The sequence below is a fragment of the Mauremys reevesii genome, linkage group 7 (assembly GCF_016161935.1).
Source record: "Mauremys reevesii isolate NIE-2019 linkage group 7, ASM1616193v1, whole genome shotgun sequence".
Taxonomy (NCBI): Eukaryota; Metazoa; Chordata; order Testudines; family Geoemydidae; genus Mauremys; species Mauremys reevesii.
The window spans coordinates 96,459,901-96,485,953 of NC_052629.1; the positions used below are offsets into that span (position 1 = coordinate 96,459,901).

Sequence of the window (26,053 nt, forward strand, 5' to 3'; positions counted from 1 at the left end):
TCCACCTCACAGTTTTATTTATACACAAACCAAATGAACACAGAATGTCTTCTACTCCCTGTGGAACCCCTCCTCCCCCTGCCACACCCTCCCAGCCAGGGACTCCCTCCCCCACCCCAATCTTCCCATCTTGGCTACCCTGGCCCTTCACGTCTCCTCCTCACTCAGCAGCATGTTGGGGATGCCCTTGGTGATGGGGAACTCCCGGCCAGAATCAGGGCACTTCAGGATCCCCTCCATCACCTCCACCTATGCAGGGGAGAAGAAACACAGGTTAGCTGCAGCCTAAAGACAAAGGGATGGGCTGTGCCCCGGCCCTGCCCCGTAATGCTGTCAGGGAGGGGTGGAACTTCCCCAGAGCATCAGCCCTCCCTTCTTGATTTTATTATTTTGCTGCAGTCACAACCCCCCCATTATGATTCTTAGCAGCTGGGGAGGGGGCAGGATGAGCCACAGAAGCAAAAGGATGCTGGGAGCCCAGTGCCAGGGCATCTGCTGGACTCTCAGGCCCCCAAGAGTGGATTCCAACAGGCAGCTAGAGCAGGGGGAGAATCCCCCAGTGTCTACATTTGGAACAGGGGCAGCAACAGCAAGAGGTCCCCCACGCTGGGGGACCTCCAGTGCCTCTGTGGGCTGATAAGTCCCTGGTGTCTCAGCCAGGCCAGGAAAGGACCTGTGTTTGTAACAGGGGCCTTTGTCATACAACCTCAGCCACGGGTTTGTGGTGCCTGGGAGATAGTGCCCAGTACCAGCCAGGGAGCTGGTGAGGGGTTGTGGACGTGGATTGGGGGGGGGGGTTTCCTCACCTCCAGCAGCACGTGATGCACCTTCCTCAGGAAGTCCTCGTTGTTCTCGTACTCAGGGGGCAGCTCATGGGGCAGGTCCGACAGATGGCCCAGCTGTAGGGAGAGAGAGATGAATGTCACAATGCTGACCCCAGAAGAGACTTTAGTCTGACTGACCCAAACGCTCCCCAAAGCCACTTCCCTCTCCAATCCCCGCCCCAAGGCTGCTGTGCCAATCCATGCTGCCCATCCCCTGCCATGACAGCACTCTGGACAGGAGGCTGGCCCCGTGTCTAGCGTCCCCAGCACCTAGCGTGAGCCCCTCCCCCTGCCAAACTCCACCCACCCACGCCCGGGACGGAGCCAGCCCTGCCCCCCCATACTCACGCTCTCCGCAGCCTCCACCAGGGCCCCCCACTCCACCTTGGGGATCATCCGCGCCACGAACTCCTGGTTGAAATCCACGTTATTCACTTTCACTTCGGTGGCCTGCGGGGAGGGAGAGGGTCAATCCGGCTAGGCACGGCGGGGGCGGGAGGCATCACCCCCAGGGGGCAGAGATACGTGGCCCTCTGGTCGCGGGGGGGGAATCCCTGTTACCTGAATACGGAGGGGGAAACCCCCCCCGGGCCGCACCCCCCGCACGTGCGAGGTCAGCATGTTGTGCGTCAGCAGCTTCATCCTCGCGCCGCTCCCGGTGTCGCGGCACACGTGGGAAAGCGGTGAGAAGCCAATGCTCGGCTACTTCCGGTTCAATCGCACCCCTCCAAACACTACTTCCGGATGGAACGTGCCTATTCAAAAGGTTCCGGCGGCTGAAAGGGAAACATGGACCCGAACCTGAGGGTTCCGGGGAGATCCGGAGACAGGGTGCCGGTTCCCGGGCTCCCGGCTGCTCCCCTAGTGCCCCCCGCCCCGATGAGGAGGAGAGAAGAATTAGACACGAAACTAAGGGGTTAAAATGCAAATAGTGTTCAAATCGCATGCAGATTATATTTAAATTAAGAAATTAATATGTTCAAAAACAGGAGAAAAACACTCAGATTAATCACAAATTATATGTTAATTGTATGCAAATTCAGCGTGCAAACCACTTGTAATGTCGCCCTCCCAGTCAAAAGCAATCTGCATGTAAATAATATGTAAACCGGCCATGCAAATGAACCACCAATGATATGCAAATGTAATGCAAACAGACCTGTGGGTTGCGGCGCATGGGCATTCCCGTCTACCCCAAGGTTGGTAGGTCCCCCAGGCCTTTTCCATGGCAACTGTCATTCGGGCGGTCTCCATGGTGACCGCGTGGCGGGGTGTGGCGGGGCTGGTGCTCCGGCAGGGGCGGGGGCTGTTGCGGGCGTCCCCCCTCCCCTGCTCCAAGCCTAGAGGAACCAGGAGTTTCGGTGTCCGAGCAGCTGCCATGGCGCCCGTCAAGGTGAGACCGGGTGGGGCGGTGAGCGGGACACGCCGGGGGCCTCAACCATCCAACCTGCCCCGCCCCTAGCTGGGACCCCCCCCCCAACTCAGCCCCAGCGAGACCCGGGGCTGGGAGCTGGAGAGGCCGATCCCAGGGAGCCCCCTTAAATCAGCCCCCAGGTGGGCCCCGGGGTAGAGAACGGGCCCCTGCATGGAGCCTCCTGGACAAGCCCCGCTCCAAAATCAGCCCCCCCCCGGCAGCTCCCCTCGCCAACTGGGACCTAGGGCTAGAGAAGAGCCCTCCCCCACCCTCTAGTTTAGCCCGATGCCTCCCCCCAACCGGGACCCTTGAAACCTGAGACCATGTCCCCAGTCCCTGAAGCTTGGAGGGTCACTACACCCTCGCAGGGCCCCCCAGAGCTCTTGCCTTACAAGGAAAGGAGCAAACCCAGAGGGGGGGATGGGGTTGGAACAAGGGTGACACTGAGCTCCCAACTCCCTCCAAATCTGGGGGGGGCAGGGAGAGGTTGAGAGTAGAAAGGGCTGATTTGGGGGTGAGTTTAAGGCAGGCTGGGGAAGGGTTAGCAGGGGTGGGGTTGAGAGTTGGGGGAGGCGTTAGAATTAGGGTGTAGGTTATGGGGTGAGATGGGAGGCAAGAGATGGGGGTTGTGGGTAGGTGGGGAGGGAGCTGGATTGTGGGGAAGGGGAAATGGGGTCGAGGCTGGGGGAAGGTGTGGGTGTGAGCTGGGGATGCTGGGTTAGTAGTAAGGGGTTAGTGGGAGGCGGGGGAAGATGGGGGTTGGTTGGGGTTGTGGGAGCTGGGCTGGGGGGGGCGGAGGCGCTGGCTGGGGTGGGAGGCTGGCTGGTTGTTTGGTTGGTTGGGAAGGAGGGTACATGGCAACCCAGAAGGTTTGTGTTGTGGGCATGGGGGGCAGGGAACTGGGGGAGGTGTCCAACTCGTGAGCTGGAGTAATCACTTTGGAAACTCCCAAGGCAGGTGTGCTGAGTCACTGAGTGTCTCCCCATGGGTTGTCGTGACAATGCCCCCCCCAGACACAATTGAGGGGTGTACACAGGGATCTCCTGCTCACCTCAGGCTTTACACAGCCGAGTGGGATTCTAAGAAAGGAAGCTGGCTGGGTGACTGGGAAGGGAGACCTCCCCCCCCCCTTAGTCAGCTACTTGAGGCCCCCATCTGCATCTGTTCTGGTCATGCCCTGTTGGTGCTAGGGCGGGGGAGTTTGTAGCTGAGGCAAGAGGAACCAGATCCCAGTTGGAATTCCAGAGTGGGTGTAGCTCCTCCCCCTGCACTGGGGGATGCGGCAGAGGCCCTGTGGGGGTCTGGCATAGGCTTGCCCTGGGCAAGGGGACTTGGCTAGGCCTCCCCCCAGCTCTCACCCTCTGTACCCCCAGGTTGGAGACAAGCTGCCCAGTGTGGAGGTGTACGAGGGGGACCCTGGCACCAAGGTGGATGTGGCCGCACTCTTCAAGGGAAAGAAGGGGATTCTCTTTGGGGTGCCTGGTGCCTTCACCCCTGGCTGCTCCAAGGTGAGGCATGGAGACCCCCCTCCCCGCAGTGCCCCCTTCCTCTCCCCCCCAATACCCTACCCATTTTAGAACACACACACCAACTCCAGAGCATCCCTTCCCCCACCATTTGCAACTGCCTACCTTAGAACACCCCATCATTCTAGAATGGCCCCTCACACCCCCTGCTCCCTGGAACCCCCTTCCCAGAGTTCCCTCATCCCCCTCCTCGGAGTATCCTCCACCCCACCCAGCTCCCCAGAACTCATCCACCAGAGCATCCCTCCCGCCATCCCATCCCTGGGGCCAAGGGAGCCGCAAGGTGGACTACAAAAGGACACATTTGTGAGCTCAGTGTAACCTTACATGCCATGGGCTGCCCAACTCCCTGCCTGGATGCCTGGGCTGGTGTCTGATGCTGCCCCCCCCCACCCTGAATGCTGAGGAACTAATGCTCTTCCTGCCCCCCTCAGACCCACTTGCCGGGCTACGTGGAACAGGCTGGGGCCCTGAAGGCCAAGGGAGTGGAGCTGATCGCCTGCCTGGCCGTGAACGATGTCTTCGTCATGAGCGAGTGGGGCAAAGCCCACGGGGCCCAGGGCAAGGTGAGCCAGGGAGAGAGGGGGGCAAGGCACAAGGAGCCCAGGGCAAGGGGAGTAAAGGGAGGGCAAAGCAGGGGAAATGTGTGTGTGTGGGGAGGGTTGAGCTCCTCCCAGGGTGAGGGGGCCACTCAGCCGAGACCAGGCGGAGCATAGAGGGCAGGTGGCAGCAGCCAAGGGGAATGTGGAGAGTCCCAAGGACCATAGCAAGGGGAATACAGAGGGTGGGACTAGGGGACCCAGGGCAGGGGGAGTGAGCAGGGGTTGAGGCCCAGGGCAGTGTCCTTATAGGAGGTGTATGGTGCTGAGTCTCAGGGAAAGGGGAGGAGTCTTTTCTCTCTCCCACTCAGCGCCATCCTAACCCCAGTGCTGCAGGAGCCCTGCCCCCACCGCTGCAGGCAGTTTGTGACTTCCAGGCAGCAGTGAGCACTTCCCTTCTTAGTAGGAGCTGTTGGTTATGCAAGAGGGCATCTATAGGTTGTGTAACCTCAGGAGTGGGTGTGGCTCTTGCCACTCCTATCCTCCCCTCGACCTCACAGGCGCCTCTTCACTGGCTCCCTAACTCTTTCCCCCTCCCCACCCCCAGGTGCGGATGCTGGCTGACCCCACCGGAGCCTTCGGAAAGGTAATGCCCCACCCACCCAGCCCATGCCCTCAGGAGCCAGCTGGGGGTATCCTCCTCCTGGATCAGGATCAGTCCCAGTCTTCCTACCCACCTGTCTGTGTACCAGTCCCTGGCTCTTCCCCTCCTAACCAGCTTGACAGCCCAGATTCAGGGCCCCCACCCCCTGGCCAGTCTTCTTTCCCATCCCACCGTGTGCCTGTCTTCTGCTCCTCCCTTACCTGCTGTGTCAGATCCAGTCCCCCCTCCCCCCGGGGATGTTCTTGCTCTGGAACTGTGGGAAAGGGGCAATGGAACTCCCATCCCCTATTAGAGGTATCCAGGATTCTGTTCCTCCCATGCCACCTCCCTGACACTGACAACAGAGACTGGGTTGGGGTCAAAGGGCATCTGAGGACCAAGCAGCTCCAGAAGTGAAGGCCCATTTGCAGGGTGCAGTTCCTGGGATGTGTCCTCTGCCTGGAGTGCGCCGGGGGGGCTGTCTGACCCCCCCCCCTTGATTTTCCTTTCTCCCCTAGGCTACGGAACTGCTGCTGGACAAGGAGACCCTGCGTGACCTCTTTGGGACCAACCGCTGCAAAAGGTAAAGCTGTGGGCTCCTTACTCCCAGCAGCCTCTGAGGATACCCCCCTGGGGAGAGCTGGGGTTCTTTGTCTGTACTGGCGAGGGATGGGCATGGGGATGAGTGTTAGGAGCTCAGAGGGGAGAGGATGCGCCCCTGCAGCTGCAACTATGGGCCTCTGGGGTATCCCCTTTGCCTGGGGGTGAGAGACTGGATGTGGAGAGGAGGGGAAGTCCTCCGTTCCATCTCCATGGGAAAACCTGGGAGAGGCAAAGCCCTCCTGGCTATATCCCCACATTAATACCCCCCACCCTTCCTTCTCCATGATGGGGGTAGGGGGCGCTAGGAGATGTGGGAGGGAGCCCTGGCTGTGTCCCCACACTGAACCCCCAATGTCCTCCCGAGGTTCTCCGTGGTGGTGGACAATAGGGTGGGAGGTGGGGAGAGGGAATCCCTGGAGGGCCGGGGAGGGGAGGGGAGGAGAGGGGGAGCCCCGATTGTGTTCTCACCCTGACCCCTCCCAGGTTTTCTGTGGTGGAGGATGGCACGGTGGGGAGGGGGCCCTGGCACTGACACCCCCCATCTCTCTCAGGTTCTCCATGGTGCTGGAGAATGGTGTGGTGAAGGCTCTCAACGTGGAGGAGGATGGAACAGGGCTGACCTGCAGCCTGGCCAACAACATCCTCTCTCAGCTCTGAGCACCAGGACACCAGGGTCCCTCCTGCTGCTGCCCCCTCCCCGCCCCCCCCCAGCCCTAGCACCAGGAGCGGGGCAGCACACCATCCTTTCCATGCATGATATGATGGTCTCCCCCTGGGATACTGCTGCTGCTGCTCCTGCTGTCATGGGCTTGGCCTCTAGAGGGCACTCATGCTCTGATGGTGGTGTACTGCCCCACCATGCTGTGTATCAACGGGAATAAACGGCTCTTGCCAGCCCTGCCTCTGTCTCTCTGCTGGGGGGGAGGGGGGACAGCCATAGACAAGGCATAGTAGCGGGGGGAAGCTAGGGAGTGACCCAGACCCCAGTTCTATCCTGCTCAGCCCTCCTCCCACTGAGTGCTGGCCTGCCCATGCCTCCTGCATTTCCCCCCCACAACCCCCAAAAAACCCTCATAATCCTCTCTTGAGGCCTTGGGGGAAGAATAAACAGCCTGATGGGGCAGGAGCCACACAAGCAGAGGGAGATTGCTGGGGTGTGGGGGGGGGAGAGGGTGTCTGTGCCCTAGAGATAGGGGGATCTCTGGGAGCATTGCTGAATCAAGGGGTGAGGTTTCCTGCTGCCCTGATTTCCCTGCCATGGGTGAGTAGTCATGCTACAGCCCCCTCCCAAGGTTTCTGATTTGCTGAGCTGGGGCTGGCACGGGGTCCCTCTGGTGTCATGCCTAGCCCTGGGTCAAAGGGTCACAAGATCTAGGCTAGGCCCCCTGGACTTGAGGGGGGACTGGGACTCAGCGCCTCCCCTGCCCACCTCAAAGCAGGACCCCACTGACCACTCCCAAGCAGGATCTTTGGTGTGGGCCCCATCATGGCCGCAAGGGGGTGCTTGTGCTCCACCAAACCCCAGGCTGGTTCCATGTTTGGTGTGAGGCGGAAGGGATGGGGGGTCTTGGAAACTGCCCCTCCCTGTGCTAGAATTTTCCCCCTTCAATGCCCTGGCTCCACTCCCCTCCAGCTGCCTAGGCCAGGTGCCCTGACTACTCCCAGTTAGAGTGACCAGATGTCCCGATTTTTGGGTCTTTTTCTTATATAAGCTCCTATTACCCCCCCAGCCCCAGCCCCAGCCCCATTTTTCACACTTGCTGTCTGGTCACCCTAATCTCAGCTCCCTACCTCCCCCAGAGTGAGAACATGGGCCTCCTTCCCCCTCAGACCAGGAACCCCAACTCCCCTCACCCCTCTAATACATGAGACCCAGCCCCCTACTTTTCCCAGAGTGGGAGGCCTGAGATTCCCACCCCTGCCCCATGTTCAGGCCTCCCACCACCAAGGCCAGGAGCCCTGTCTCCTTCCCTCAGCCATTGGCTGCGCAAGGGGTCCTGGCTCCTTCCCAGCAATGAAATCTGAGCCAGGACAATGCACGGTGCTGGGAGACTGATTTCCTGCCCCTCAAAGCAGCAGGGGGTGCAGGATGTTCCCCTGCAGCTGTGCTGCTGCCAGGGTGGGGAGATGATTTGCCTCTGGCCTAAAATGATTTCCGAGGTGTATTATGGGTCTTAGTTCAGAGCCCTTTTCAGGCCGGATGCTACACAGACTCCTGACCCCCAACCAAGAGTGGGCCCACATCCATCTAGCCACTGCAGACCTATAAGGAGCAGGATGTGAATCAATTGGAGACCCAGCCCGTTGGACTCGGGGTTCAGAGCAGGCCCCCCAACCTAGCAGCATTGGGGGTACTGGGAAATAGAGCAGAGACACTCTTGGGGGGCTAAGTGGGGTTTGGGAGAAAGGGGCTCAGTGGTGGGAGCTGAGAGCCATGTCCCAGGGGGACTGCTGTGTTGCTCCCCACCATCACAAGGATGTGGGGTATTGAAAGGCAGTACAGCTGTCACCTATGGGGCACAGTGGGTCTCCCCACTGCCGGATGATGGCAAGATCTGACTAGGAACGATGCCTACAGGTTTATGCTGGGGAGAGGTGGTGGTGATGGGGAGGGGGTCCACTGCACACACCCCCGATTAAGGGAAGGAGCCAGTCCCGCCCTGACGTGGTCGGGAGAGGGGTGCCCGTCACCTCTCCAGGTTTGCAACATGGCTGTTGATTGCTGGGGCCCTTCCTCCAGGGCTGGCCGCAGCTGGAAGCAGGATGCCAGGCTAGATGGGCCCAAGGGGCTGATCCATGGCAGCGGGGCCCAAAGGTCTGATCTGGAGGGAATGGAGCAGGATACTGAACTAGATGGGTCTGATCTCAGGCAGGAGGCAGACAAGATACTGTCCAGATGGGCCTATGGCTCTGATCTAGAGCAAGGGAAAGGTGGGATACTGGGGTAGATGGGTGGATTGGGAGAGGTCCCCAATTCCCCCTAAGCTGGGGATGGGGAGAGACCTACCGGCAGGTTTCAGTGGTCTGGTAGGCGCCAATGGGAGTTTCCGTCCTCCCACCCACAGCAGGTCTGCTGTGGGTGCTGGTTTCCTGGCGTCCCTGCAGGCCCCCCCCACCCCAGCCGCTCCCGACCCTGTGATTGCGGAAGTTCCTCTTTGCGCAGCGCAGAACACCAAAGTGGGGGGAGCCTGGCTGGGGCGGGGGGGAGCGGACGCACCTGGGTGCCGGGTCCCCCTTTGTGGGATCCGCACCAACCACAGAGACCCAAACAGAGGATGGACAGGGACGGGCGGGTCTTGGAGAGCCTGGGGGATTTCGTCTCGGGTCCCCTTGTCACATGGGTGAGTGTGGTTGGGAGAGGGGAACTGTGCCTCTCTGGGGAAGGATGAGAGCCATGCCCTGGGCAAAGCTGTGCCCCTTGGGGGGTGGAGGGTGGGAGTCATGCCCTTGTGGGGAGCTGTGGCCCTCGGGGGGGTGGGGGCAGAGATAGAACTGTGCAGAATCCTGCCCTCCCACGCCCTGCTGAGCCACCCGCAATCGGGACACTGTACCTACCCCTCTAGCAATGGGGTGGAGAGGGGGCTGGGGTGAGGAGGGAGGGGATTGGGGTTGGGGGTTAAATGAGGTGAGGTGGGGGTAGCTCAAAGTTGGAGTGAATGGGAGCTTGGGTTGAGCTGGGGTTAGAAGTGAGTTGGGGGGTTGGGCTGAGGTGGGGGTGCTCAGGGGTGTGGGGGGGAGTGATCTGTTGGGAGAGGGAGGAAGGACCCATCCCCAGGCCTGGTGTGGGGGAGGCATGAGCCCCAGAAGGGACCCCCGGGGCTGGGGCCCTCCCTGACACCATGGTCCCGACACCCTGGGCTGGGCCCAGACTCCCACAGACAGCTTGGAAACGGGCATGGGGGAGGGAAGCACATCCTGTGTGCACTGCGAGGGGCAGGGCAGGAGCCTCCATGGGACCCCTGGTTCCTAGGGGTGGAGACCCTAGGCCCGGGGAGAGGGTGAGCAAGGACCCCCTGGACTGGGATTGGGGGCACTGGCGTCAGGCCCTGCCAGGCCCAGGTCAGGGAGGGGCAATAATAGCGCTGCCTGTCTCTGCTCCCCAGGTGCGGACGCTGGAGAATCTGGTGCCTCTGGGGTGGGTGCAGGATGAGCCTCAAAGTCCCAGTGCCCCAGACAGACAGACGAGGGACCGGGAGTATTTCCTGCACCTGGCAGATGGAGCCTTCCTCACCCAAGTCATGGGGCTGATGTGAGTGACGGGCAGTGAGGAAGGGGGAACAGAGGTGGGGAACCAGCTGTGCAGGCAGTGGGGGATCTGGGCTGTGTTGGGGAGCCCAGCTGGGAGGCAGTGGGGGCTTGGGTCTGTATTTGGGGGCTCAGCTGGGGGGCCATGAGGAGGGGCTGTGTTGGTGGGACCAGCTGGGCAGGCAGTTGGTGGCCCAGGCTGTGTTGGGAGGACCAGCTGGGGGGCTTCTGGGCCGTGTTGGGGGCCCCAGCAGGGGAGCAGTGGGGTGGGGGACACTCAACTGTGCTTGAGAGGCCCAGGCTGTGTTGTGGGGCCCAATTGGTGGGCAGTGGGGGATGTCTCACCCATTCCTTTTATTCCCCCCCTCGGCAGAGACCCAACCCCCTGGCGTGCCCGGCCACCCCAGAGCCAGCAGGGCGACGAGAGGCTGCGACGCCAGACCCTGCACACCCTGCTGCAGCAGCTTCGCACTTTCTACCAGGTGGGGGGGCTGGGATGGGGGGGCAGCACGCCCAGGGAGTGAACCTCTGTCCCCCGGGGTGTGGAGTGGCTAGGGGCCTGAGGAGCACGCTTGGGTCTGCCTCGCCCCCTCCTGCCTGTGTACACTTGTGCTCTCATATGTGCACATTTTTGTCTCTGCCGGCAGTGCACTCTCATGTGCTTGCATTTGCACACTTGCGTCTGTGTACACTCATGCTCTCGTGTTTGTGGGCCCACTGCTCGGCTAAGTGCACAGGGAGCCGTTCCTCTCTCACCTCTGTGATGTGCAATCCACAGGGGCGGGCAGGCAGGAAGGGGAAGTGGTCAGCATCTGTGCAGCTCCTGACGCACAGCTAGGCGAGTCACTCACTCCACAGTGACACCCAGGGAGCTCCTCCAGGGGTTATGGGGGAGATGCAGGGGGAACCCCTCCCAGTAGTCAAAGGTTCTTGACATCCAACCTTTGACCTTTGCAGGATGATCTGCAGCAGCTGATTCTAATGACTCCCCCTAATGTGCAGCTTCTCGCCAGAGACCCCCTGACAGGTAACTGTTTGGGGGGGCAGTACTGGGCTTGATGGGTCCATAGATCTGGTTCTGTCTGAGAAGCTGGAGAGGTGGGATACTGGGCTGGATGGGCTCAGGGGTCTGATCACCTGGAGGGGTGAAAGGGGTCTGTCTCTGGCTGTATTCACCCTTCCCTCCCACTATCTTAGAGCAGGGCATCGAGGAGATGCGGAAGCTGCTGCTGCTGCTGCTGGGGGCTGCTGTGCAGGTACGTGGGGGGTCTAGGGGATGAGGGAGTGCACCCCACCAGGGAGGAGGGTCTGTGCAGCCAGCACTACCAGGTGTCTCCCTATGCCCACCAGTAGCGCCCCTGGCTGGCTGGGACGTGGAGCAGCCTTCAGTGGGGACTATGGGTTAATGCAAATTTCCTCCCAGGGTTAGGGGTATCATGGATTTCAAGGCCAGAAGATCCCACTGTGATCATTCAGTCTGGCCTCCTGTCTAGCACAGGCCAGAGGCCAGCCCTGAAACAATTCCTGGTTGAACTTACTGAGCAGATCTTACAGAACAACATCCAGCCGTGGTCAGGGCCGACCCTTGACCAAATTGTGCCCCAGGCGTGGAGCAACTTCGCCCTCCATTTGTTAAACTTTTGAATACCTTATTTTTTATTGCATTTGTAGCTCATTTAATGACTTTGATGCATGATTTGCATGCATGATTTATCCCTGTCATATAAGACGATCAGTTTGCATACTAGGATCTGTAAAGCTGTATTTATTCATGCCAGATACAAGCAAATAAAAAAATTTAATTTCCTCTAAGTTTACAGTAACTTTTTAATTTTAAGAATTACTGAAATGTACTAACATCAAGAAATTGAACTTTGCCCCAACATTGGGTGGGCCAGTATTAAATAGTGTTATAGTAGGTGACAGCCTTAGAATGTTAACACGCATCCTTTAGTTCAAAAGGTCACTTTTCTTGCCTTCATTTGTTGAAACCTTTCTTCGATGGACACTCAAGCAGTGTCAATGAGTGAGCAAAAGAACTCCCTCTTGAATTTTCTTCCGAGCTTCCCATCACCTCATCTCTGTCCTCATAACCAAACTGTTGCTTCTTTCGATGAACACGAATTTCCTTGAAGACATGCTCAACTCCTAAGTTTTCCACCATTTCTTTGGCAGCAGTGATGTCATCTTCAAATCTGTTCTCTCTGTTGGCCATGATGAAATAAAGGCAGATTCTTGTCAAAGCAGTAGCAATCGCAATGTCCATCGACTGAGTTTGCAATGCCTGACTCACAACGTTTGCTTGGAACAGGATATCATGCCAAACTACAGTTGAGACCAGCAACTGGAAGTCAGTGAGCTGGTTTGCCAGGCTTTGCTCCTCGTGTCAGATTCCAGCCTTGGTTTTATTCGAACTGCACCAGTTCCATCAGGGTGTCGTAAACCTGTCACTTGGTACCTCACTTGCCTTACGCTGTCAATGCGGCTCTCTCAGAGAATATCATGTAGCAGCTTTACGGTCAGATTTGTAACATTGTCCGTGAGGATCTTCCACCTGATAGTTGGTGCTGAAAAGAGGATATATATCCTTTGCAGTACTCCAAAGAGAGATACCGAATCTAAAGAAGATGACACTGCATCTGACACAACCAGGTTGAGCCACAAGGCACGACGAAAGCTCTGGGATTCAGCACAAGGATCCTTGCCTGGACACCACAGTTTCTTCCCTTCACGTTCATGCCGTTGTCACAATATCACAGCTGGGCTCTCACTTCACTTCAGTCCTTCTTATATCTCAGACTGACTGACTGGCAATGCCCCGCCCCTTACATGCCCGCTAGGGCATGGCTGACAACATTCTAGGAGGTTCGAGGACAATGAATCCGCAGACGGAACACCTGAAACATTTTACTTCAAACATTCTATTTTCCCTGTTGTCGCTAATAACAAAAACAGCCCCCAAGCCCGGTGCCCTGCAAGCTCGGCACCCTAGGCAGTCGCCTGCCCCTAAACCAGCCCCTAGTTGTGATTTAAACATTGCCAGTGATGGAGAATCCACCATAGCCCTTGGCAAGTTGTCTCCGTAGTTAATTCCCCTCATTGGTACAAATTTACGCCTTATTTCCAGTCTGAATTTGTCCAGCTTAAATTTCCGGCCTCTGGACCATGTTAGACCTGTGGCTGCTAGGTTGAAGAGCCCTTTATTAAACGTGTTCCCCATGTAAGTACCTCTAGATGGGGATCAAGTCACCCGTCAACCTTCTCTTTGTTAAGCTGAATAGATTGAGCTCCTTGGGTCTCTCACTATGGCACGTTTTCTAGTCCCTTCATCGTTCTCATAGCTCTTCTCTGAGCCTTCTCCAGTTTCTTAACATCCTTCTGGAATTGTTGGCACCCGATCTGGAGGCAGGAGTCCAGTAGTGGTCACACCAGGGGATCCCGGGGTGAGGGGGAAATGTGGGGCCTCAGGGCCATAGCAGCCCTCAGAGGCACCCTGAGAAAGAGAGAGAGACTGACAGACGCTGACAGCTGTTTCTTTGTGACCCCACATCCCTCCACTCTCTGTGCCTCCTCCCCCTCCTCAAACCCCTCCCACTCTCCTTCCCACACACCCCTGCCTCTACACATGCCCATCGGTGCTGTCTCTCCTCTCCTCCCCCGCACCTCCTCTCTCCCCCTGCACCTCATCCTCTGCACCCTGTCCTCACCCCCTGTGCTGCCCCATACCCCCTCCCTCCACAGTGTGAGCGGAAGGCAGAGGTCATTGAACGGATCCAGGGACTGGACATCGAGACCCAGACTGCGCTGGCCGGTGCCATCCAGGAGGTAAGAACACCCGCCGTTGGCATGGCCTTTCCTTCTGCTCCTTGTGGCTGGGTCCCCCCAAATGAGCCCCCAAGGGACAGTCACCAGGTGGCACCCCATCGGGCAGCACCAGGCTGCACTTGCCCAGACGCAGGGGCTTGAGGGATTATGGGGGAGCTGTAGGCAGGGAGGCTGTAGCACTTGTGCAAGAGGCTGGCATGGACGAGACTGCTGTGCGAGGGCTGTGAGGTGTGGGCCTGTGAGAGCCGTGGGAAGGGGAGGCCGTGAGGCATATGCCGGGGTGGACATGTGAGGGGAGATCTGCGAGGGGAGGCTGGAGGAGCTGACAGTGTGAGGGGAGGCCGTATGAGGAGCTGACATGTGAGGGGAGGCCATGATGTATGTGCTGAGGCAGACATGTGAGGGAGGCCATGTGAGGAGCTGGTGTGCAAGGAGAGGCCGTGAGGCATGTGCCAGAGGCAGGCGTGCAGGGCTTGTGACGTGTTGCTCTTGTGTTGCAGGTGACACAGGACCCAGGGGTGGTGCTGAGCCTGCAGTGGGGGGCACTGGCTGAACTGCACCCCCTGGAGCTGACACGGGTCCTGCAGGAGCTGTCGTCCCGGCTGCGGGGCCTAGTGCAGGAGCGGGATGCGAGTGCCGAGGTGAGGGGGGCCCTCGGGCACATTCCTGCCAATCCCAGCCCTCCCTGTGCTCCCCCCCACCCCCGCAGCCCCCCCACCTCTCTGGGGGTTTTCCTATCCACTGCCCCCTGGGTTCCCCTGACCCCCCAAGGCTCTGATACCTCTTCCCCCTCATGCGGTCTCCTTGAGCTCTCCCCATCCCTCTGCCCCCCCTCAGATCCTTCTTGTGCTGCCCCCCACTCTCCCCTCCCCCTTCCACTGTTCCCTGGACATTTCCCACCCCCACGCCCACCTGTTCTTCCCACCCCGTCTAACCCAGCTGTCTTGCAGAGGCTGTGGGAGCTGCAGCAGGAGCGGGAGGTGTCATCCCCCCATGGCCCACTGTCCCCCGAGGGGCCCTGGGACAATCGCCAGCACCTCGGGGTGCAACTGGCTGACGCCCGGGGCCAGGCCCGGTGCCTGCGCCAGGAACTGTGAGTTGGGGGGGGCACTGATGGGAATGGGGTGGTTCTGGGATGGGGGGCAGTTAGGATGGGGTGGGGGGGTAGGTCCTAGGGGTGTTAGGGGCACAGAGGAAAAGAGGGGGATCCTGAGATGGGGGGGGTTCTAGTGAGGAGGGGCCCTCAAGGGGATTGGGAATGGGTGTGAGGGAGGTACCTGGGGATCCCAGTGTGTGTGTGGGGGGAGGCCATGGGGGTATCCCTGATGTGCCCTCCTGAGGGCTCTAACCCCCCTCACCCCCACCCAGGGAGGAGAAATCTGAGGAGCTGCTGGATCAGCGCCAGGAGCTGCAGGAGCTGGAGGCCGAGTTGAGGAGGCTGCGACAAGAGGTACCAACCCCACTGCGCAATGCCCTGGGCCCTGACCCTGTTTACCCCCCCCCCACGTGCTCTGTTCCCCCCGCCCCTGGGCCCTGTCCCTGTTCCCTCTGCCCGTGTGCCCTGTGCCCTGTCCCTGTTCTCCCCCCCCTCAATGCCCCAGGCTCTAACCTAGTGTCTCTTCCCCCCAGCACCGGGCAGTGGCGGGTGAGGCACGCCTGGCGGGGCTGTACCGGGATGAGCTGGATGCCATGCGGGAGAAGGCAGCCCGGGCTGAGCGCCTGCAGGGGGAGCTCTCAGCCCTGAGGGAGCGACTGCCCGCGCTGGAGCGGTGCCGGGGCAGGCTGGAGGTGAGGGGCGTGGGGTGGAGGAGGCACAGGGGATATGTCACGCATCCACAGGATTGGAGCTATTCCCCAAGCTTTGGAACAGTGTCTTGGAGGAACCCCACCCCACTCTTCCTTCAGGGCAGGCTGCCGGCTGAGACTGACCCTCTGGGGCGCCAGCCCCTCTGCCCCATGCTGTGAAGAGTCCAGCCGAGACAGGCTCCTGGTGGAGACTTGCCCACTGTGGAGGGGTTAATGCAGTGACACCAAACCGCACAGAGAAAGGAAAGTAATGCCTAGTTCCACGTGGTCGGCCCAGAGCCCAGCCAGGCTGAAGCGATGCTCTCTGACGTCCTCCTTAGTCAGTCCCCAGGGGAGAGTGAGTGCCCAGGCCCCTTCTAGCAGCCAGCCCATCTCCCCCACCCCCAGTCCTCTGCGCACCAGCTGGGGTCTCTGGAAATCCAGAGTCACTGGATTGTCTTGTCTCTCGGCCCCTCTGTTGATTGGGTGAGTTTCAACCAGTTCTTTAACAGCTCTTCACAGGGAGGTGAGAAACGCCCCACCCCACCCCCCCATCACTATGTCTCTAGTCTGCCCTGAGAGCAAACTTAATCCCTCTCCCGCCAACCCTGCAACAAAGAGGGGAAATTGAGGCACACACAGGATTCATACAAAATACCACAAAATTCCTAGTTTGTCACAAGGCAGTGGGGGGGCTCTGGGCTAGTGAGGGTGATAGTGAGGGGTGAGAGGCCAGTGGGGACCAGTAGGGGTGGGATGGGGCAGTACTTCTTGTCAGGAGGAGTGGGGGGCTGTGGGCTGCAAGGGGCTTGAGGGGCCAGTGGGGGTTTCTCAGCAGGAGGAGTGGGGGAGGGAGACAGAGTGGGTCTGTGTGACGGTTCTCGGAGGTCACCTTGTTACCCCCTGCCTCTAGCGAGAGGGAGTCTTGCCCCTGGTTGGGTGACAGCTCCCTACCCCCACCAGCCTGTCAGCCCCCACACATTCTCCTCTGGGCTGTGCCTGTCTTTGCCTTGCACCCCAGTCCAGAGCCCCTTTGAAGCCTTCTTCTGTGATACCCCTTCCGATGCGGGCTGCTCACAGAAATCCCAGCTCCTCTGCCCCCAAAGGAGCCGTGCGCCCCAGCTGACTAGTTTTACCTTAAATCACTGCTTCTGTAAACCTCACACTTATAATAAAACCCAGGTAGGTTTTGTTAAGCAAGAGCAGAGATTCCACCAGGAATGAGAGGGAAGGAAACATATAGTTACAATACAAAACAAAATCATAAAATGCTCATGAACCCTCTCCTAGCTAATGAAGTAGGTCCCCAAAAAAAAAAAAGTTCAGTCTGTTGCAGAGCTGGCTGACTTCATGGGAACCAGGATCCAAACTTTCATGAGAAACACCCCAGTCCATAAGATGTTTCCTCAGTGAATGGTTCCAGGGCACCTCTCCCCGTTCCATGTGATACTGAAACAGCCTCTTATCTCTATTCCTAGATAGGGCCAGCCCCTGTCTGTTGTAATGGCCTCCAAGTGGTTTCCGTTGTTTGCAGTTGGCTCCGATGGTTTTCTATTGCTAGACTTGGAGGAGCTGAGGGATGGAGGGGCACTGTGTGGTGGTCAATGGGTCTCGGGGGACTCTGACCGGGCTCTCTCCCTGACAGGAGGAGCGGGCCTTCTCCCAGGCCCTGCTGGACAGCAAGGCCCAGCTGGAGGGGCAGCTGGAATCCACCCGCGCCCGAGCCCAGCACCTGCCCCAGCTCGAGAAGGAGAATCTGCTGCTGCGGAGCCAGTTAGAGCAAGTTGAAGAGGTGAGACCCCCCAACCCCAAAAGGCCCCCTGCCCCCTCTCCATGGTGCCCCCTACAGGCACCTGTGCACACAGCCTGTCCTGTTACCAGGCTAAATGCTCACTGCCCCTTGCTGGGCTTTCCCCAAGTGACCCCTGTGACGGGTTAGATCGCAGAACCCCCCTTGGGAGCTGCCACCCTATGTGCCCAGACTACTTTTACCCCTGCCTTCCCTGCCAGTTCGGGGGCCCAGCACCCTGTCTTGCTGAGCCAGACGCTCCCGTCTGCTCCAACAAAGACCCAGGGTCTGAATTACTTGCCCAAAGCTGCAGGTTTACCTGAAAGAAGCTAACAGAAGTGTTCCCGTCTTTAACACTCATATGCCCAACTCCCAGTGGGGTCTAAACCCAAATAAATCCATTTTACCCTGTATAAAGCTTATGCAGGGTAAACTCAACTCATAAATTGTTTGCCCTCTATAACACTAATAGAGAGTCATGCACGGCTGTTTGCTCCCCCAGGTATTAATACATACTCTGAATTAATTAATAAGTAAAAAGTAATTTTATTAAATACAGAAAGTAGGATTTAAGTGGTTCCAAGTAGTAACAGACAGAACAAAGTAAGTCACCAAGCAAAATAAAATAAAACGTGCAAATCTCTGTCTAATCAAACTGAATACAGATAATCTCACCCTCAGAGATGCTTCAGTAAGTTTTTTCCTCAGACTGGACACCTTCCAGGTCTGGGCACAATTCTTTCCCCTGGTACAGCTCTTGTTCCAGCTCAGGTGGTAGCTAGGAGATTCTTCATGATGGCTCTTCCTGCTTTGTTCTGTTCCACCCCTTTATATATCTTTTGCATAAGGCGGGAATCCTTTGTCCCTCTCCGGGTTCCCACCTCCACCTTCTCAATGGAAAGACACCAGGTTAAAGATGGATTCCAGTTCAGGTGACATGGTCACATGTCACTGCAAGACTTCATTGCCCACTTGCCAGTACACACGTATACAGGAAGACTTACAGGTAAAACACAGCCATCTGCAGACAATTGTCCTGGTTAACGGGAGACATCAAAATTCCAAACCACCATTAATGGCCCACACTTTGCATAAACTACAATAGGCCCTCAGAGTTATATTTCATATTTCTAGTTTCAGATACAAGAGTGGTACATTTATACAAATAGGATGATCACACTCAGTAGAGTATGAGCTTTGTAATGATACCCTTACAAGAGACCTTTTGCCTGAAGCATATTCCAGTTACATTATATTCACTCATTAGCATATTTTTATAAAACCATATAGACTGCAATGTCACAATCCCACAGGTGCCAGCTGGGATCCCATGATTCACCCCTCTCAGAGCAGTCCCTGGGGACAGCCAGCGGTCAGCCAGCGGTCTCTGTGTCTCAGTCAGGCTGTCAGCCTCTCCCAGCCCATCCAAACCTCTCCCTGTTCTACAGATGTGTGTGGGGTGAGGTCAGGGCTCCAGTTTGACCCCAGGCTTAGCCTTGGGAAGAGAAACACCCCCCCGGGCCGGCTGGAGCCAGCCGGGGAAACTGCTCCCCATTGCCATTGTTCCCATCACTCCTTTGAAGCTGGTACCCAAGAGGCTCTTCTCTGCGTATCTGTTTTCCCTGCCCTGCTCTGTTCTAGCTCTGTGCACTCGGCAGGCAGCAAGGCACAAGGGAAACCCAGTCACACAGAGCCCTCAGAATAAATGCTACAGACCTTTTCCCCAGTCTGTCACACACCTTACAATGCCTCCTGCTGGGAGAGGCCAGGCTGGAGTAGCAGGGACCTCCCCGCACAGGCAGTGCTCCTGCCCTGTTCCTTACAGCGCCCCCTGCTGGGAAAGGCTGGGCTGGAGTAGCAAGGACCTTCCTCTACAGCCAGTGTTCCCGCCCTGCTCCCTACAGCGCCCCCTGCTGGGAGAGGCCAGGGCTGGAGTAGCTCTCCCCACAGCTAGTGCTCCTGACTCTCCCTATGGTGCCCTATGTAGGAACCTCTCAGAAGTGTAGGGAACCCCCTATGCTAACAGTCTCTGTGTCATGGATTCACAGGGTCTGGTCTATGTCCCAGTCTTTAACCTGTTTCCTGGGGGTACCCCTCTATTGTGCTGGGCCCCAGGGATCTGTACTGTTCTGCAGGGGCAGGCCTGTGGCCTCCATGACTCCGAAACTGGACCTTGACCAGCTACCCCTGTGTCCCTCCGTGGCTCCCTGCAGCGAGTCCAGCTGAGACTTTCCCCCCATCAGGGCGCAATGCTCCTTAGGCTTGGTCGCCACTGAAAAGCTAACTCAACCCAGTGGCGTGGCTCATGGCACCCGCCAGAGCAACGCAGTGAAGCTGAGCTAACCCCCAGCGTAGACAGCGCTAGGTCGCTGGGAGAATTCTTTTGCTGACCTAGCTGCCACCTCTCGGGGAGGTGAATTAACTACGGGGATGGGAGAGTCCCTCCTCTTGCTTGGCAGTGTCCGCTCTGAAGCCCTGCAGCTGTGCCACTGAAACGAGTCAAGTGTAGACAAGGCTTCAGTCAGCAACGGCAGCAACACCAGGCGACTGGTTCAAAACAAGGGCACCTTCGTTCATCACCTGGTCAGAAGTCTTGGGGTTAGCGTGAGAGAGGCCGGCTCCGGACAGAGTTCCTGCTTTGCCATGCCCCGGCCCCTGCTTCCCCTGAGCTCCTCTCCCTGTCCCCTTTGCCAGTGCCAGGGGCGCCGCCATGTGGCTGTGAACCCCGCTCTTCCTCCCCCTGCTTCCCGACACCTCTCATCTTTGCTCTCTGACACAGCCCTGCCACGCTCCCTCAGCTGCCTCTGCAGCCTGGAGTTTGCTGTCTTGGGGGGTCTGCTGATGCAGCCCAGCCTGGACCCAGACCCTTGTGCCTCCTGCACCATGCCAGGAGAAGCATTGTAGCCCCTCTGCAACCAATGGGCAACTGTACCAAAGCCGAGGGGGAGAGGCACACTGTTCATAAGGCTATTACAGAAAACTCTGCCCCCAGGAGCGGGAGCGGGAGCGTCAGCGGCTGGAGGAACTGCAGCAGGAGAAGGTGTTGCTGGAGGGGGAGCTGAGGCAGAATCTGGGGGAGTCCCAGCACCTGTCCTGGGAAGAGGAGCAGGAGCCCAATGAGGCTCCCAATGGTGAGTGCCTCCTCCTCCCCTTTCCCCCAGACCCCCCAGCTCCCCGCCCCAGCTCATTGATGTGACACTGTCTTCACCCAGACCCTGCTGAGACTCCCAAGTCCCTGAGCTATGAGGTGACCGAGGTGACATCCAGCCGCCTGCTAGCACTGGAGCGGGAGAACCAGGAGCTGCGCCGGAGGCTGCAGGAGGCACTCGAGGCCCCGGGAGAACCCAGGAGTCCGGGCCTTGAGCAGAAGAATAAGGCCCTCAGCAAAGAGGTGAGGGAGATGAAGCTCCTAGAAGAAAATTCAAGGCCCTGTGTGCCCCACCCCTCAGCCAGCCGGTCCCCCGGCCCGGCCCTGGGGCTGGATTGGAGCTGGCAGCCCCCAGAGGGGAAAGGCCCTGTGTCCCATTCCTTAACCAGGGGGTATCTGGGGAGCAGTTGAGCATGTGTCAGGGGAGTGTCTCCATATTGTTTTTTGGGGATAGGAGGGGTTGGGGCGGGGGGAAGGCTGTATGTGAGGGATTGAAGGGTGGGATCTCTCTTGGGGAAGCCTTGGGGGGGTCTGTGTGTTGGGGAAGGATAGAGAGGGGGAGTCTACCAGGTTTTAGTGGAAGGGGGGGTCTCGGGGGGCTGTGTGTTGGAGAGGGTGGGGGCAGGGGGATCTGTGGAGGAGGCTGTGTTGGGAGGACAGGGATAGGTTGTTTCTGTGAGGGAGTGATGGGAGATGAGGTGTCTCTGTGGAGGGGTCAGTGGAAGGTGGGAGGGGTGCCTTCGGGGGCTCTGTGTGTTGGGGTACTGGGGAGAGGGTGTCTCCATGGGAGGTGTCTGTGGGGTGGGGGGAGGGCAGTCTTCACGCCGGCCCAGTCCCCCCTCAACCTCCAGTTGCCTGGCACAGGTGCAGCGGCTGGGGGCAGAGCTGGAAGCCCAGCGGGCCCGGAGCTCCCAGGAACGGGAGGAGCTGAGCGCCGCCCTGCTGGGGGAGAAAGAGCAGCTGGAGCGGGAGCTGCGCAGCTTGCAGGAGCAGCGGCACTGCGAGGTGGGGCATGGTGCCCGGGGGAGAGGGCAGGGCAAGGTGTGCAAGGGGTTGTCATTTGGGGCAGTAGAGGGGCGCTGCAGGGGGAAGGCAGCAGGCCCAGGAGTGCCCCTAGCATGGTGCCCCCACATGGCTCAGGCAGCATGAAGGGGTCAGTCCCATTGCCTGGAGCCCTGAGTGGCTGGAGGAGTGGGTGAGCAGGGTGGGAATCCCATCACCCTACCCTCCCTGCTGCCAGCCTGTCTCCCATTGGAGGAGACCAATGCCATGGCAGAGCATGGGGACAGGGGATTGGCTGCAGGTTGTCACAGATTGACAGGGCTGTTACACCCCAGCCTTCACACAGTCTCCCAGCAGTGCCAGTGACCCCTTTAGAGCACCAGACCCCAGGGCAGCCGTGTGGCCTCAGCAACTCCAGGTTTGGACCTTCGGGTGCCAGCCCCCCCTGCTCTCCCCACGAGTTCCCCCCGCCAGTGCAGCTGTGACCAGACTGCCATGGAGACTCTCCCTTCTCCGGGAGCGACGCGCCCAGGGAGGATCTGCGGCAAAGCCGGGCAGCCTGGCCAGGCCGAGGGAGCATTGATTAGTCACCTGGGATCCAGCATCGCAGGGTCCTCAGGCCAGCCTGGGAGCCCAGGCTTCCGCCAGAGCCCGTGTTGGTGGGAGCCAGGACCCCAGCATGTCCTGCTGTCCTGAGACCGAGCTTTGCTCTCTGCCCCTTCAGGGAACGGCTACGCTGCAGTAATGGGGTGTGATTGCCGCTCGTGCAGACATAGCGGAGCTAGCTCCAGTCTAGCTGGCTTGGCCCCCAGAGCAGCGAAGCTGCAGCAGCATGGGCTAGCGCCCGAGTAATGACCAGGGTGGCAGGCAGGTGTGGGCAGTTGTCTGGTCTGGAAGCAGAGGGCACCAGCCATGCCTCATTCCCCTCAGGAATAGCAACACCAAGCCTGTGGGCGCAGAGGCCTGCACAGGGATCATAACCCTATTACCAAAACTGCCCTTCTTTGGGTGGGGCTGGGGAGGCTCATATGGCTTAGGCCAGGAGGACACATGGGTAGGCAGGAGGCTCAAAGGCAGCCTGGACCCCTGGGGATCAGCCTGGGGCAGGGCCCTCCTCTGAGTTCCCACCACAAGGGGCAGGAGGCGCCCTGGGCTGGTGGGGGCAATAGAGGGCATCCCTCAGTACATCCAGTTACTATGCTCTTGCTGGGGGCGGGCTAGGGCACAGGGCAGCATGTGGGGCAGTGAATCCCCATAGGCCTGCTGAATTGTCCCTGGTACCAATGCCAAGTGTCTCTCTCTGTCCAGATCAGAGTCAATGCTGCGTCATATCTGGGGGCAGCATGTATGTCGGGGGTTGATTCCTGCCTTCCTAGGCACTGGCCAAAGGGACCCAAGTGGGGCTCAGCCACGTGGCTACAGATTTGGGAATCCAGGGTGCCCCTGCCATGCCAGCGAGCCCCTAACCAGCTCTGTTCCCCTTCCCCCCAGCAGGAGTCTCTGCAGAGGCAGGGGGACCCAGGCGCCTGGGCCCAGGAGCAGCAGGAGGCACTGGCAGAGAGTGGGCGCCGGCTATGCCAGGTGGAGGAGCGGGCGTCCAGCCTGCAGGAGGCATTGCGCCGGCTGGAGGCCACTCACGCCAAGGCCCTGGAGGGGCTGACGGCCTCCCAGGAGGCCCGGGGGCGCCTGGAGCAGGAACTGCTCAGACTGCGGCAGGAGCTGGAGCAGCAGCGCCTGGAGGCCCTGCTGCTGGGGCAGCTGGAGGCCGAGGTCCAGGCGCTGGAGAAGGAGCGAGAGGCGCTGCAGGCAGAGTTGAGTCAAGCCGAGCGGGAGCTGGCGGAGGCCCGGGGCAGTCTGGAGGCAGAGCGGCAGCGGGCCGGGCGCCAGGCTGAACAGGCGCGGGAGGCTGCGGAGGAGTTACGGGCGTCCGAGCGTGAGCTGGGCACCCTGCAGCGCGGGCTGGAGCAACACAAGGCGGCCCTGACCCAGCTGGAGGGCGAGCGAGGGGCGCTGGAGGCGGTGCTGAGCCAGGCTGAGAGAGAGCGCCGGGCGCTGGACAAGGAGACCCGGCGTCTGCGGGCCCAGACCCAGGCCCAAGAGGAAGCACTGGCAGAACAGGGCCGCCGGGCCGCCCAGCTGGAGGCCCAGAGCCGGCTGCAGGCGCTGGAGTTGGGCGGGCTGAGAGAGACAGCGCAGCGGCTGCGGGAGCTGGAGCAGGAGAGCAAGGGGCTGCGTGAGCAGCTGGCAGCCGAGCGCAAGGCCTCAGCCGCTCTGCGGGAGGTAATGGGGGCACTAGGGGCAGGGAGCGCCAGGGTTGTAAGGAGCTGGAGTGGGGTGGGGGGAAGCTCCTGGCTACTCCAGTCTGGACTCACACAGCAGGGGGCACTGTGGGGAGCAGGGTGGGAATGCAGATGGGGTGGGGAAGTTCCCAGCTACTCCACCCCGGCCTCTCCCAGCAGGGGGCACTGTGGGGAGCACCTTGCAGGTGACAGTGGGGGACAGAGAATGGCAATGGGAGTCCCCCCCAGTGGTCAGGGTCCTGGTTGGGGTAGTGGAGGCAGGAAGAGGGGCCCTGGGTCCCCTCGTCAGTGCTTAGAGTCCTGCTTGTTCCTGCAGGAGCTGCTGAGCGAGAAGGTGAAGGGACAGGAGCGGGAGGCTGACCTGGTGCGGCTGCGGGAGCAACTGGAGCGGCGGGAGGAGGAGCAGCGCCTGCTGGAGGAGCAGCAGGGCACCCAGCAGAGGTAGGCATCTGCAGGAGGCCATACCCACACTTGGGGTATACTGGGGGCGGTGCAGGGATCTTGGGGGGGATGGAGAGGAGAGGGGGAAGAGGTGTCTTGGGGGATAGACTGGTGGAGTTTGGGGGACACGGATCAGGGTGGCTGGGGAGCTGTATAGGGGGCAGAGGATCTGGACAGGAGGGTCTGGTGGAAGGGATCTTGAGGAAGGGTGTCTGGTCATGGGGTTTGGGGGCAGGGATCACAGGGAGGGGTGGCTGGTCGCGGGGGAGGCTGGGGGGCAGGGATCTCGGAGAGGAGTGGCTGGTTGTAGGAAAGGCTGGGGGGCAGGGATCTCGGGGAGGGGTGGCTGGTTGCGGGGTAGGCTGGGGGGCAGGGATCTCGGGGAGGGGTGGCTGGTCGCGGGGTAGGCGGGGGGGCCGGGATCTCGGGGAGGGGTGGCTGGTCCCGGGGGAGGCTGGGGGGCAGGGCTCTCGGGGAGGGGTGGCTGGTTGCGGGTAGGCTGGGGGCAGGGATCTCGGGAGGGGTGGCTGGTCGCGGGGTAGGCTGGGGGGCAGGGATCTCGGGGAGGGGTGGCTGGTCACGGGGTAGGCTGGGGGGCAGGGATCTCGGGGAGGGGTGGCTGGTCGCGGGGGAGGCTGGGGGGCAGGGATCTCGGAGAGGAGTGGCTGGTTGTAGGAAAGGCTGGGGGGCAGGGATCTCAGGGAGGGGCTAGGGCAGTTTCCAGGGGCTCCTGGATGTAACATGCCCCCCTCTTGCCCTAGCCAATACCAAAGCCTGGAACAGCGGCTGGAGTCGTCCTTCAGAGAGATGCTGGCTCTGAAGGAGGAGAAGATTGGCGCCCTCCACAGCCGGGTGGAGGAACTGCTCCTCCTCAATCAGCACCTGGGGAAAGAGCTGCGCCAGGTGAGACACCACCCCCAGCGCCCTCTGCTGGGAGAGGCCGGGGTTGCAGTAGTAGTGGGCTCCCATCTGCTCACTTTCACGCCCTCCCTTGTTCTCTATGTCCAGGTGAAGAGCAGCACTGGGGCCCCTCTACCCGAAGCGCCAGGGGCCATGGAGCAGGGCCAGGGGAACCCTGAGCCCGTGCTGGGGCTTCGGGCTGAGCCAGAGAGCGACACCCTGAGCAAGCATCTCATCGAGGTGGAGCGCAGCGTAAGTCCAGGATGTGGGGTGTATTGGGGGGGCTTTCCTTTGGGGTGGGGCAGGATGGGGGCTGGAATCTGGTACCCTCTGGGGGCTGGGTTCCCCCTGCCCTTGGGGTGAGGCAGGGAGGGGGGCTGTGATGGGAGGCCCCTCAGGGAGTCTGGGGCAGGTGTGGGGAATGGAGGAAAGGGACTGTGCCCCTCAGTGGACTCTGTGGGGTTAGGGATTCCCATCCCCTCCTCTCAGCAGGGGCAGGGATTGTGGGGCTGGAGGCCCCTCGGGGGAGCTGGGGACCCCCCCATCACTTGCTGATGCTCCTCCCACAGAACGCGGCACTGCTGGCAGAGAAAGAGGCTCTGATGGGACGGCTGGGGCAGCTGGAGTCGCAGCTGGGCGCCCTGCAGGGGGAGCTGCTGAACCTGCAGGGTCAGAGCGGAGGCCTGCGGGAGGAGAGTGGGCGATTGCAGGCCCAGTGTGGGGCCCTCCAGGTGAGACAGCCCGTTTGAACCTCCCAACCCCCCGTTGTCCCCATTTGGGAGACCAGGCCTCCTTTGATTCCTGGCCAGTTTGTCCCTGTTTGTTCTTGTGCCAACGTTCTCCATTAGCTTCAGTAGCTCTTCTCCCTGCCTGGGGCTAAACCCCCTGGTGTATTTATAGAGAGCAACCAGATCCCCTCTCAGCCTTCACCTGGCCAGGCTAAACAGGCCCAGCTCGCTCAGTCTGCTCTTATAAGATCAGTTCTCCTCTCCCCTGATCAGCCTGGGAGCCCTTCTCTGCACTGGGCTGGTTTGGATCCCTTGTTCCTGAACTGCACCCAGTGTTCCCA

The 26,053-nt window shown here is 59.9% G+C and overlaps 3 protein-coding genes across 6 annotated transcripts in view; 2 read left to right on the forward strand and 1 right to left on the reverse strand.

The window, feature by feature from the left end:
* On the reverse strand, positions 1–8,682 carry TRMT112 (tRNA methyltransferase subunit 11-2). The gene is made up of 5 exons (XM_039482011.1): positions 8,557–8,682; positions 1,386–1,600; positions 1,173–1,274; positions 807–899; positions 1–249 (listed from the first exon to the last, which is right to left on the reverse strand). Exons 2-5 carry the CDS (start codon positions 1,464–1,466, stop codon positions 148–150), a joined length of 378 nt encoding a protein of 125 aa, XP_039337945.1. The 5' UTR covers positions 1,467–1,600; positions 8,557–8,682; the 3' UTR covers positions 1–147.
* On the forward strand, positions 1,612–6,443 carry PRDX5 (peroxiredoxin 5). Of its 2 annotated transcripts, XM_039482009.1 has the most exons (6): positions 1,612–2,217; positions 3,612–3,746; positions 4,199–4,330; positions 4,911–4,949; positions 5,465–5,529; positions 6,101–6,443. In XM_039482009.1, exons 1-6 carry the CDS (start codon positions 2,050–2,052, stop codon positions 6,204–6,206), a joined length of 645 nt encoding a protein of 214 aa, XP_039337943.1. In that variant the 5' UTR covers positions 1,612–2,049; the 3' UTR covers positions 6,207–6,443. The 2 variants fall into 2 exon arrangements, with proteins under 2 accessions (XP_039337943.1, XP_039337944.1); XM_039482010.1 differs by lacking the exons at positions 1,612–2,217; positions 3,612–3,746 and adding an exon at positions 3,871–4,070.
* Positions 7,980–26,053, forward strand: part of CCDC88B (coiled-coil domain containing 88B) — a 24,686-nt gene continuing 6,612 nt past the window's right edge. Inside the window, exons 1-19 of one of the 3 annotated variants that reach the window (XM_039482005.1) lie at positions 8,708–8,890; positions 9,653–9,798; positions 10,168–10,276; positions 10,752–10,821; positions 10,992–11,050; positions 13,536–13,619; positions 14,120–14,260; positions 14,570–14,712; positions 14,988–15,069; positions 15,249–15,407; positions 17,050–17,196; positions 20,186–20,324; positions 20,406–20,584; positions 21,206–21,346; positions 22,835–23,623; positions 23,960–24,084; positions 24,846–24,987; positions 25,093–25,236; positions 25,554–25,715. In XM_039482005.1, coding sequence (XP_039337939.1) covers positions 8,825–8,890; positions 9,653–9,798; positions 10,168–10,276; positions 10,752–10,821; positions 10,992–11,050; positions 13,536–13,619; positions 14,120–14,260; positions 14,570–14,712; positions 14,988–15,069; positions 15,249–15,407; positions 17,050–17,196; positions 20,186–20,324; positions 20,406–20,584; positions 21,206–21,346; positions 22,835–23,623; positions 23,960–24,084; positions 24,846–24,987; positions 25,093–25,236; positions 25,554–25,715 — 3,027 coding nt within the window. In that variant the 5' untranslated portion in view covers positions 8,708–8,824. Of the gene's footprint in view, positions 8,891–9,652; positions 9,799–10,167; positions 10,277–10,751; positions 10,822–10,991; positions 11,051–13,535; positions 13,620–14,119; positions 14,261–14,569; positions 14,713–14,987; positions 15,070–15,248; positions 15,408–17,049; positions 17,197–20,185; positions 20,325–20,405; positions 20,585–21,205; positions 21,347–22,834; positions 23,624–23,959; positions 24,085–24,845; positions 24,988–25,092; positions 25,237–25,553; positions 25,716–26,053 lie in introns of all 3 variants that reach the window. The other 2 variants (XM_039482003.1, XM_039482004.1) reach the window with 2 other exon arrangements.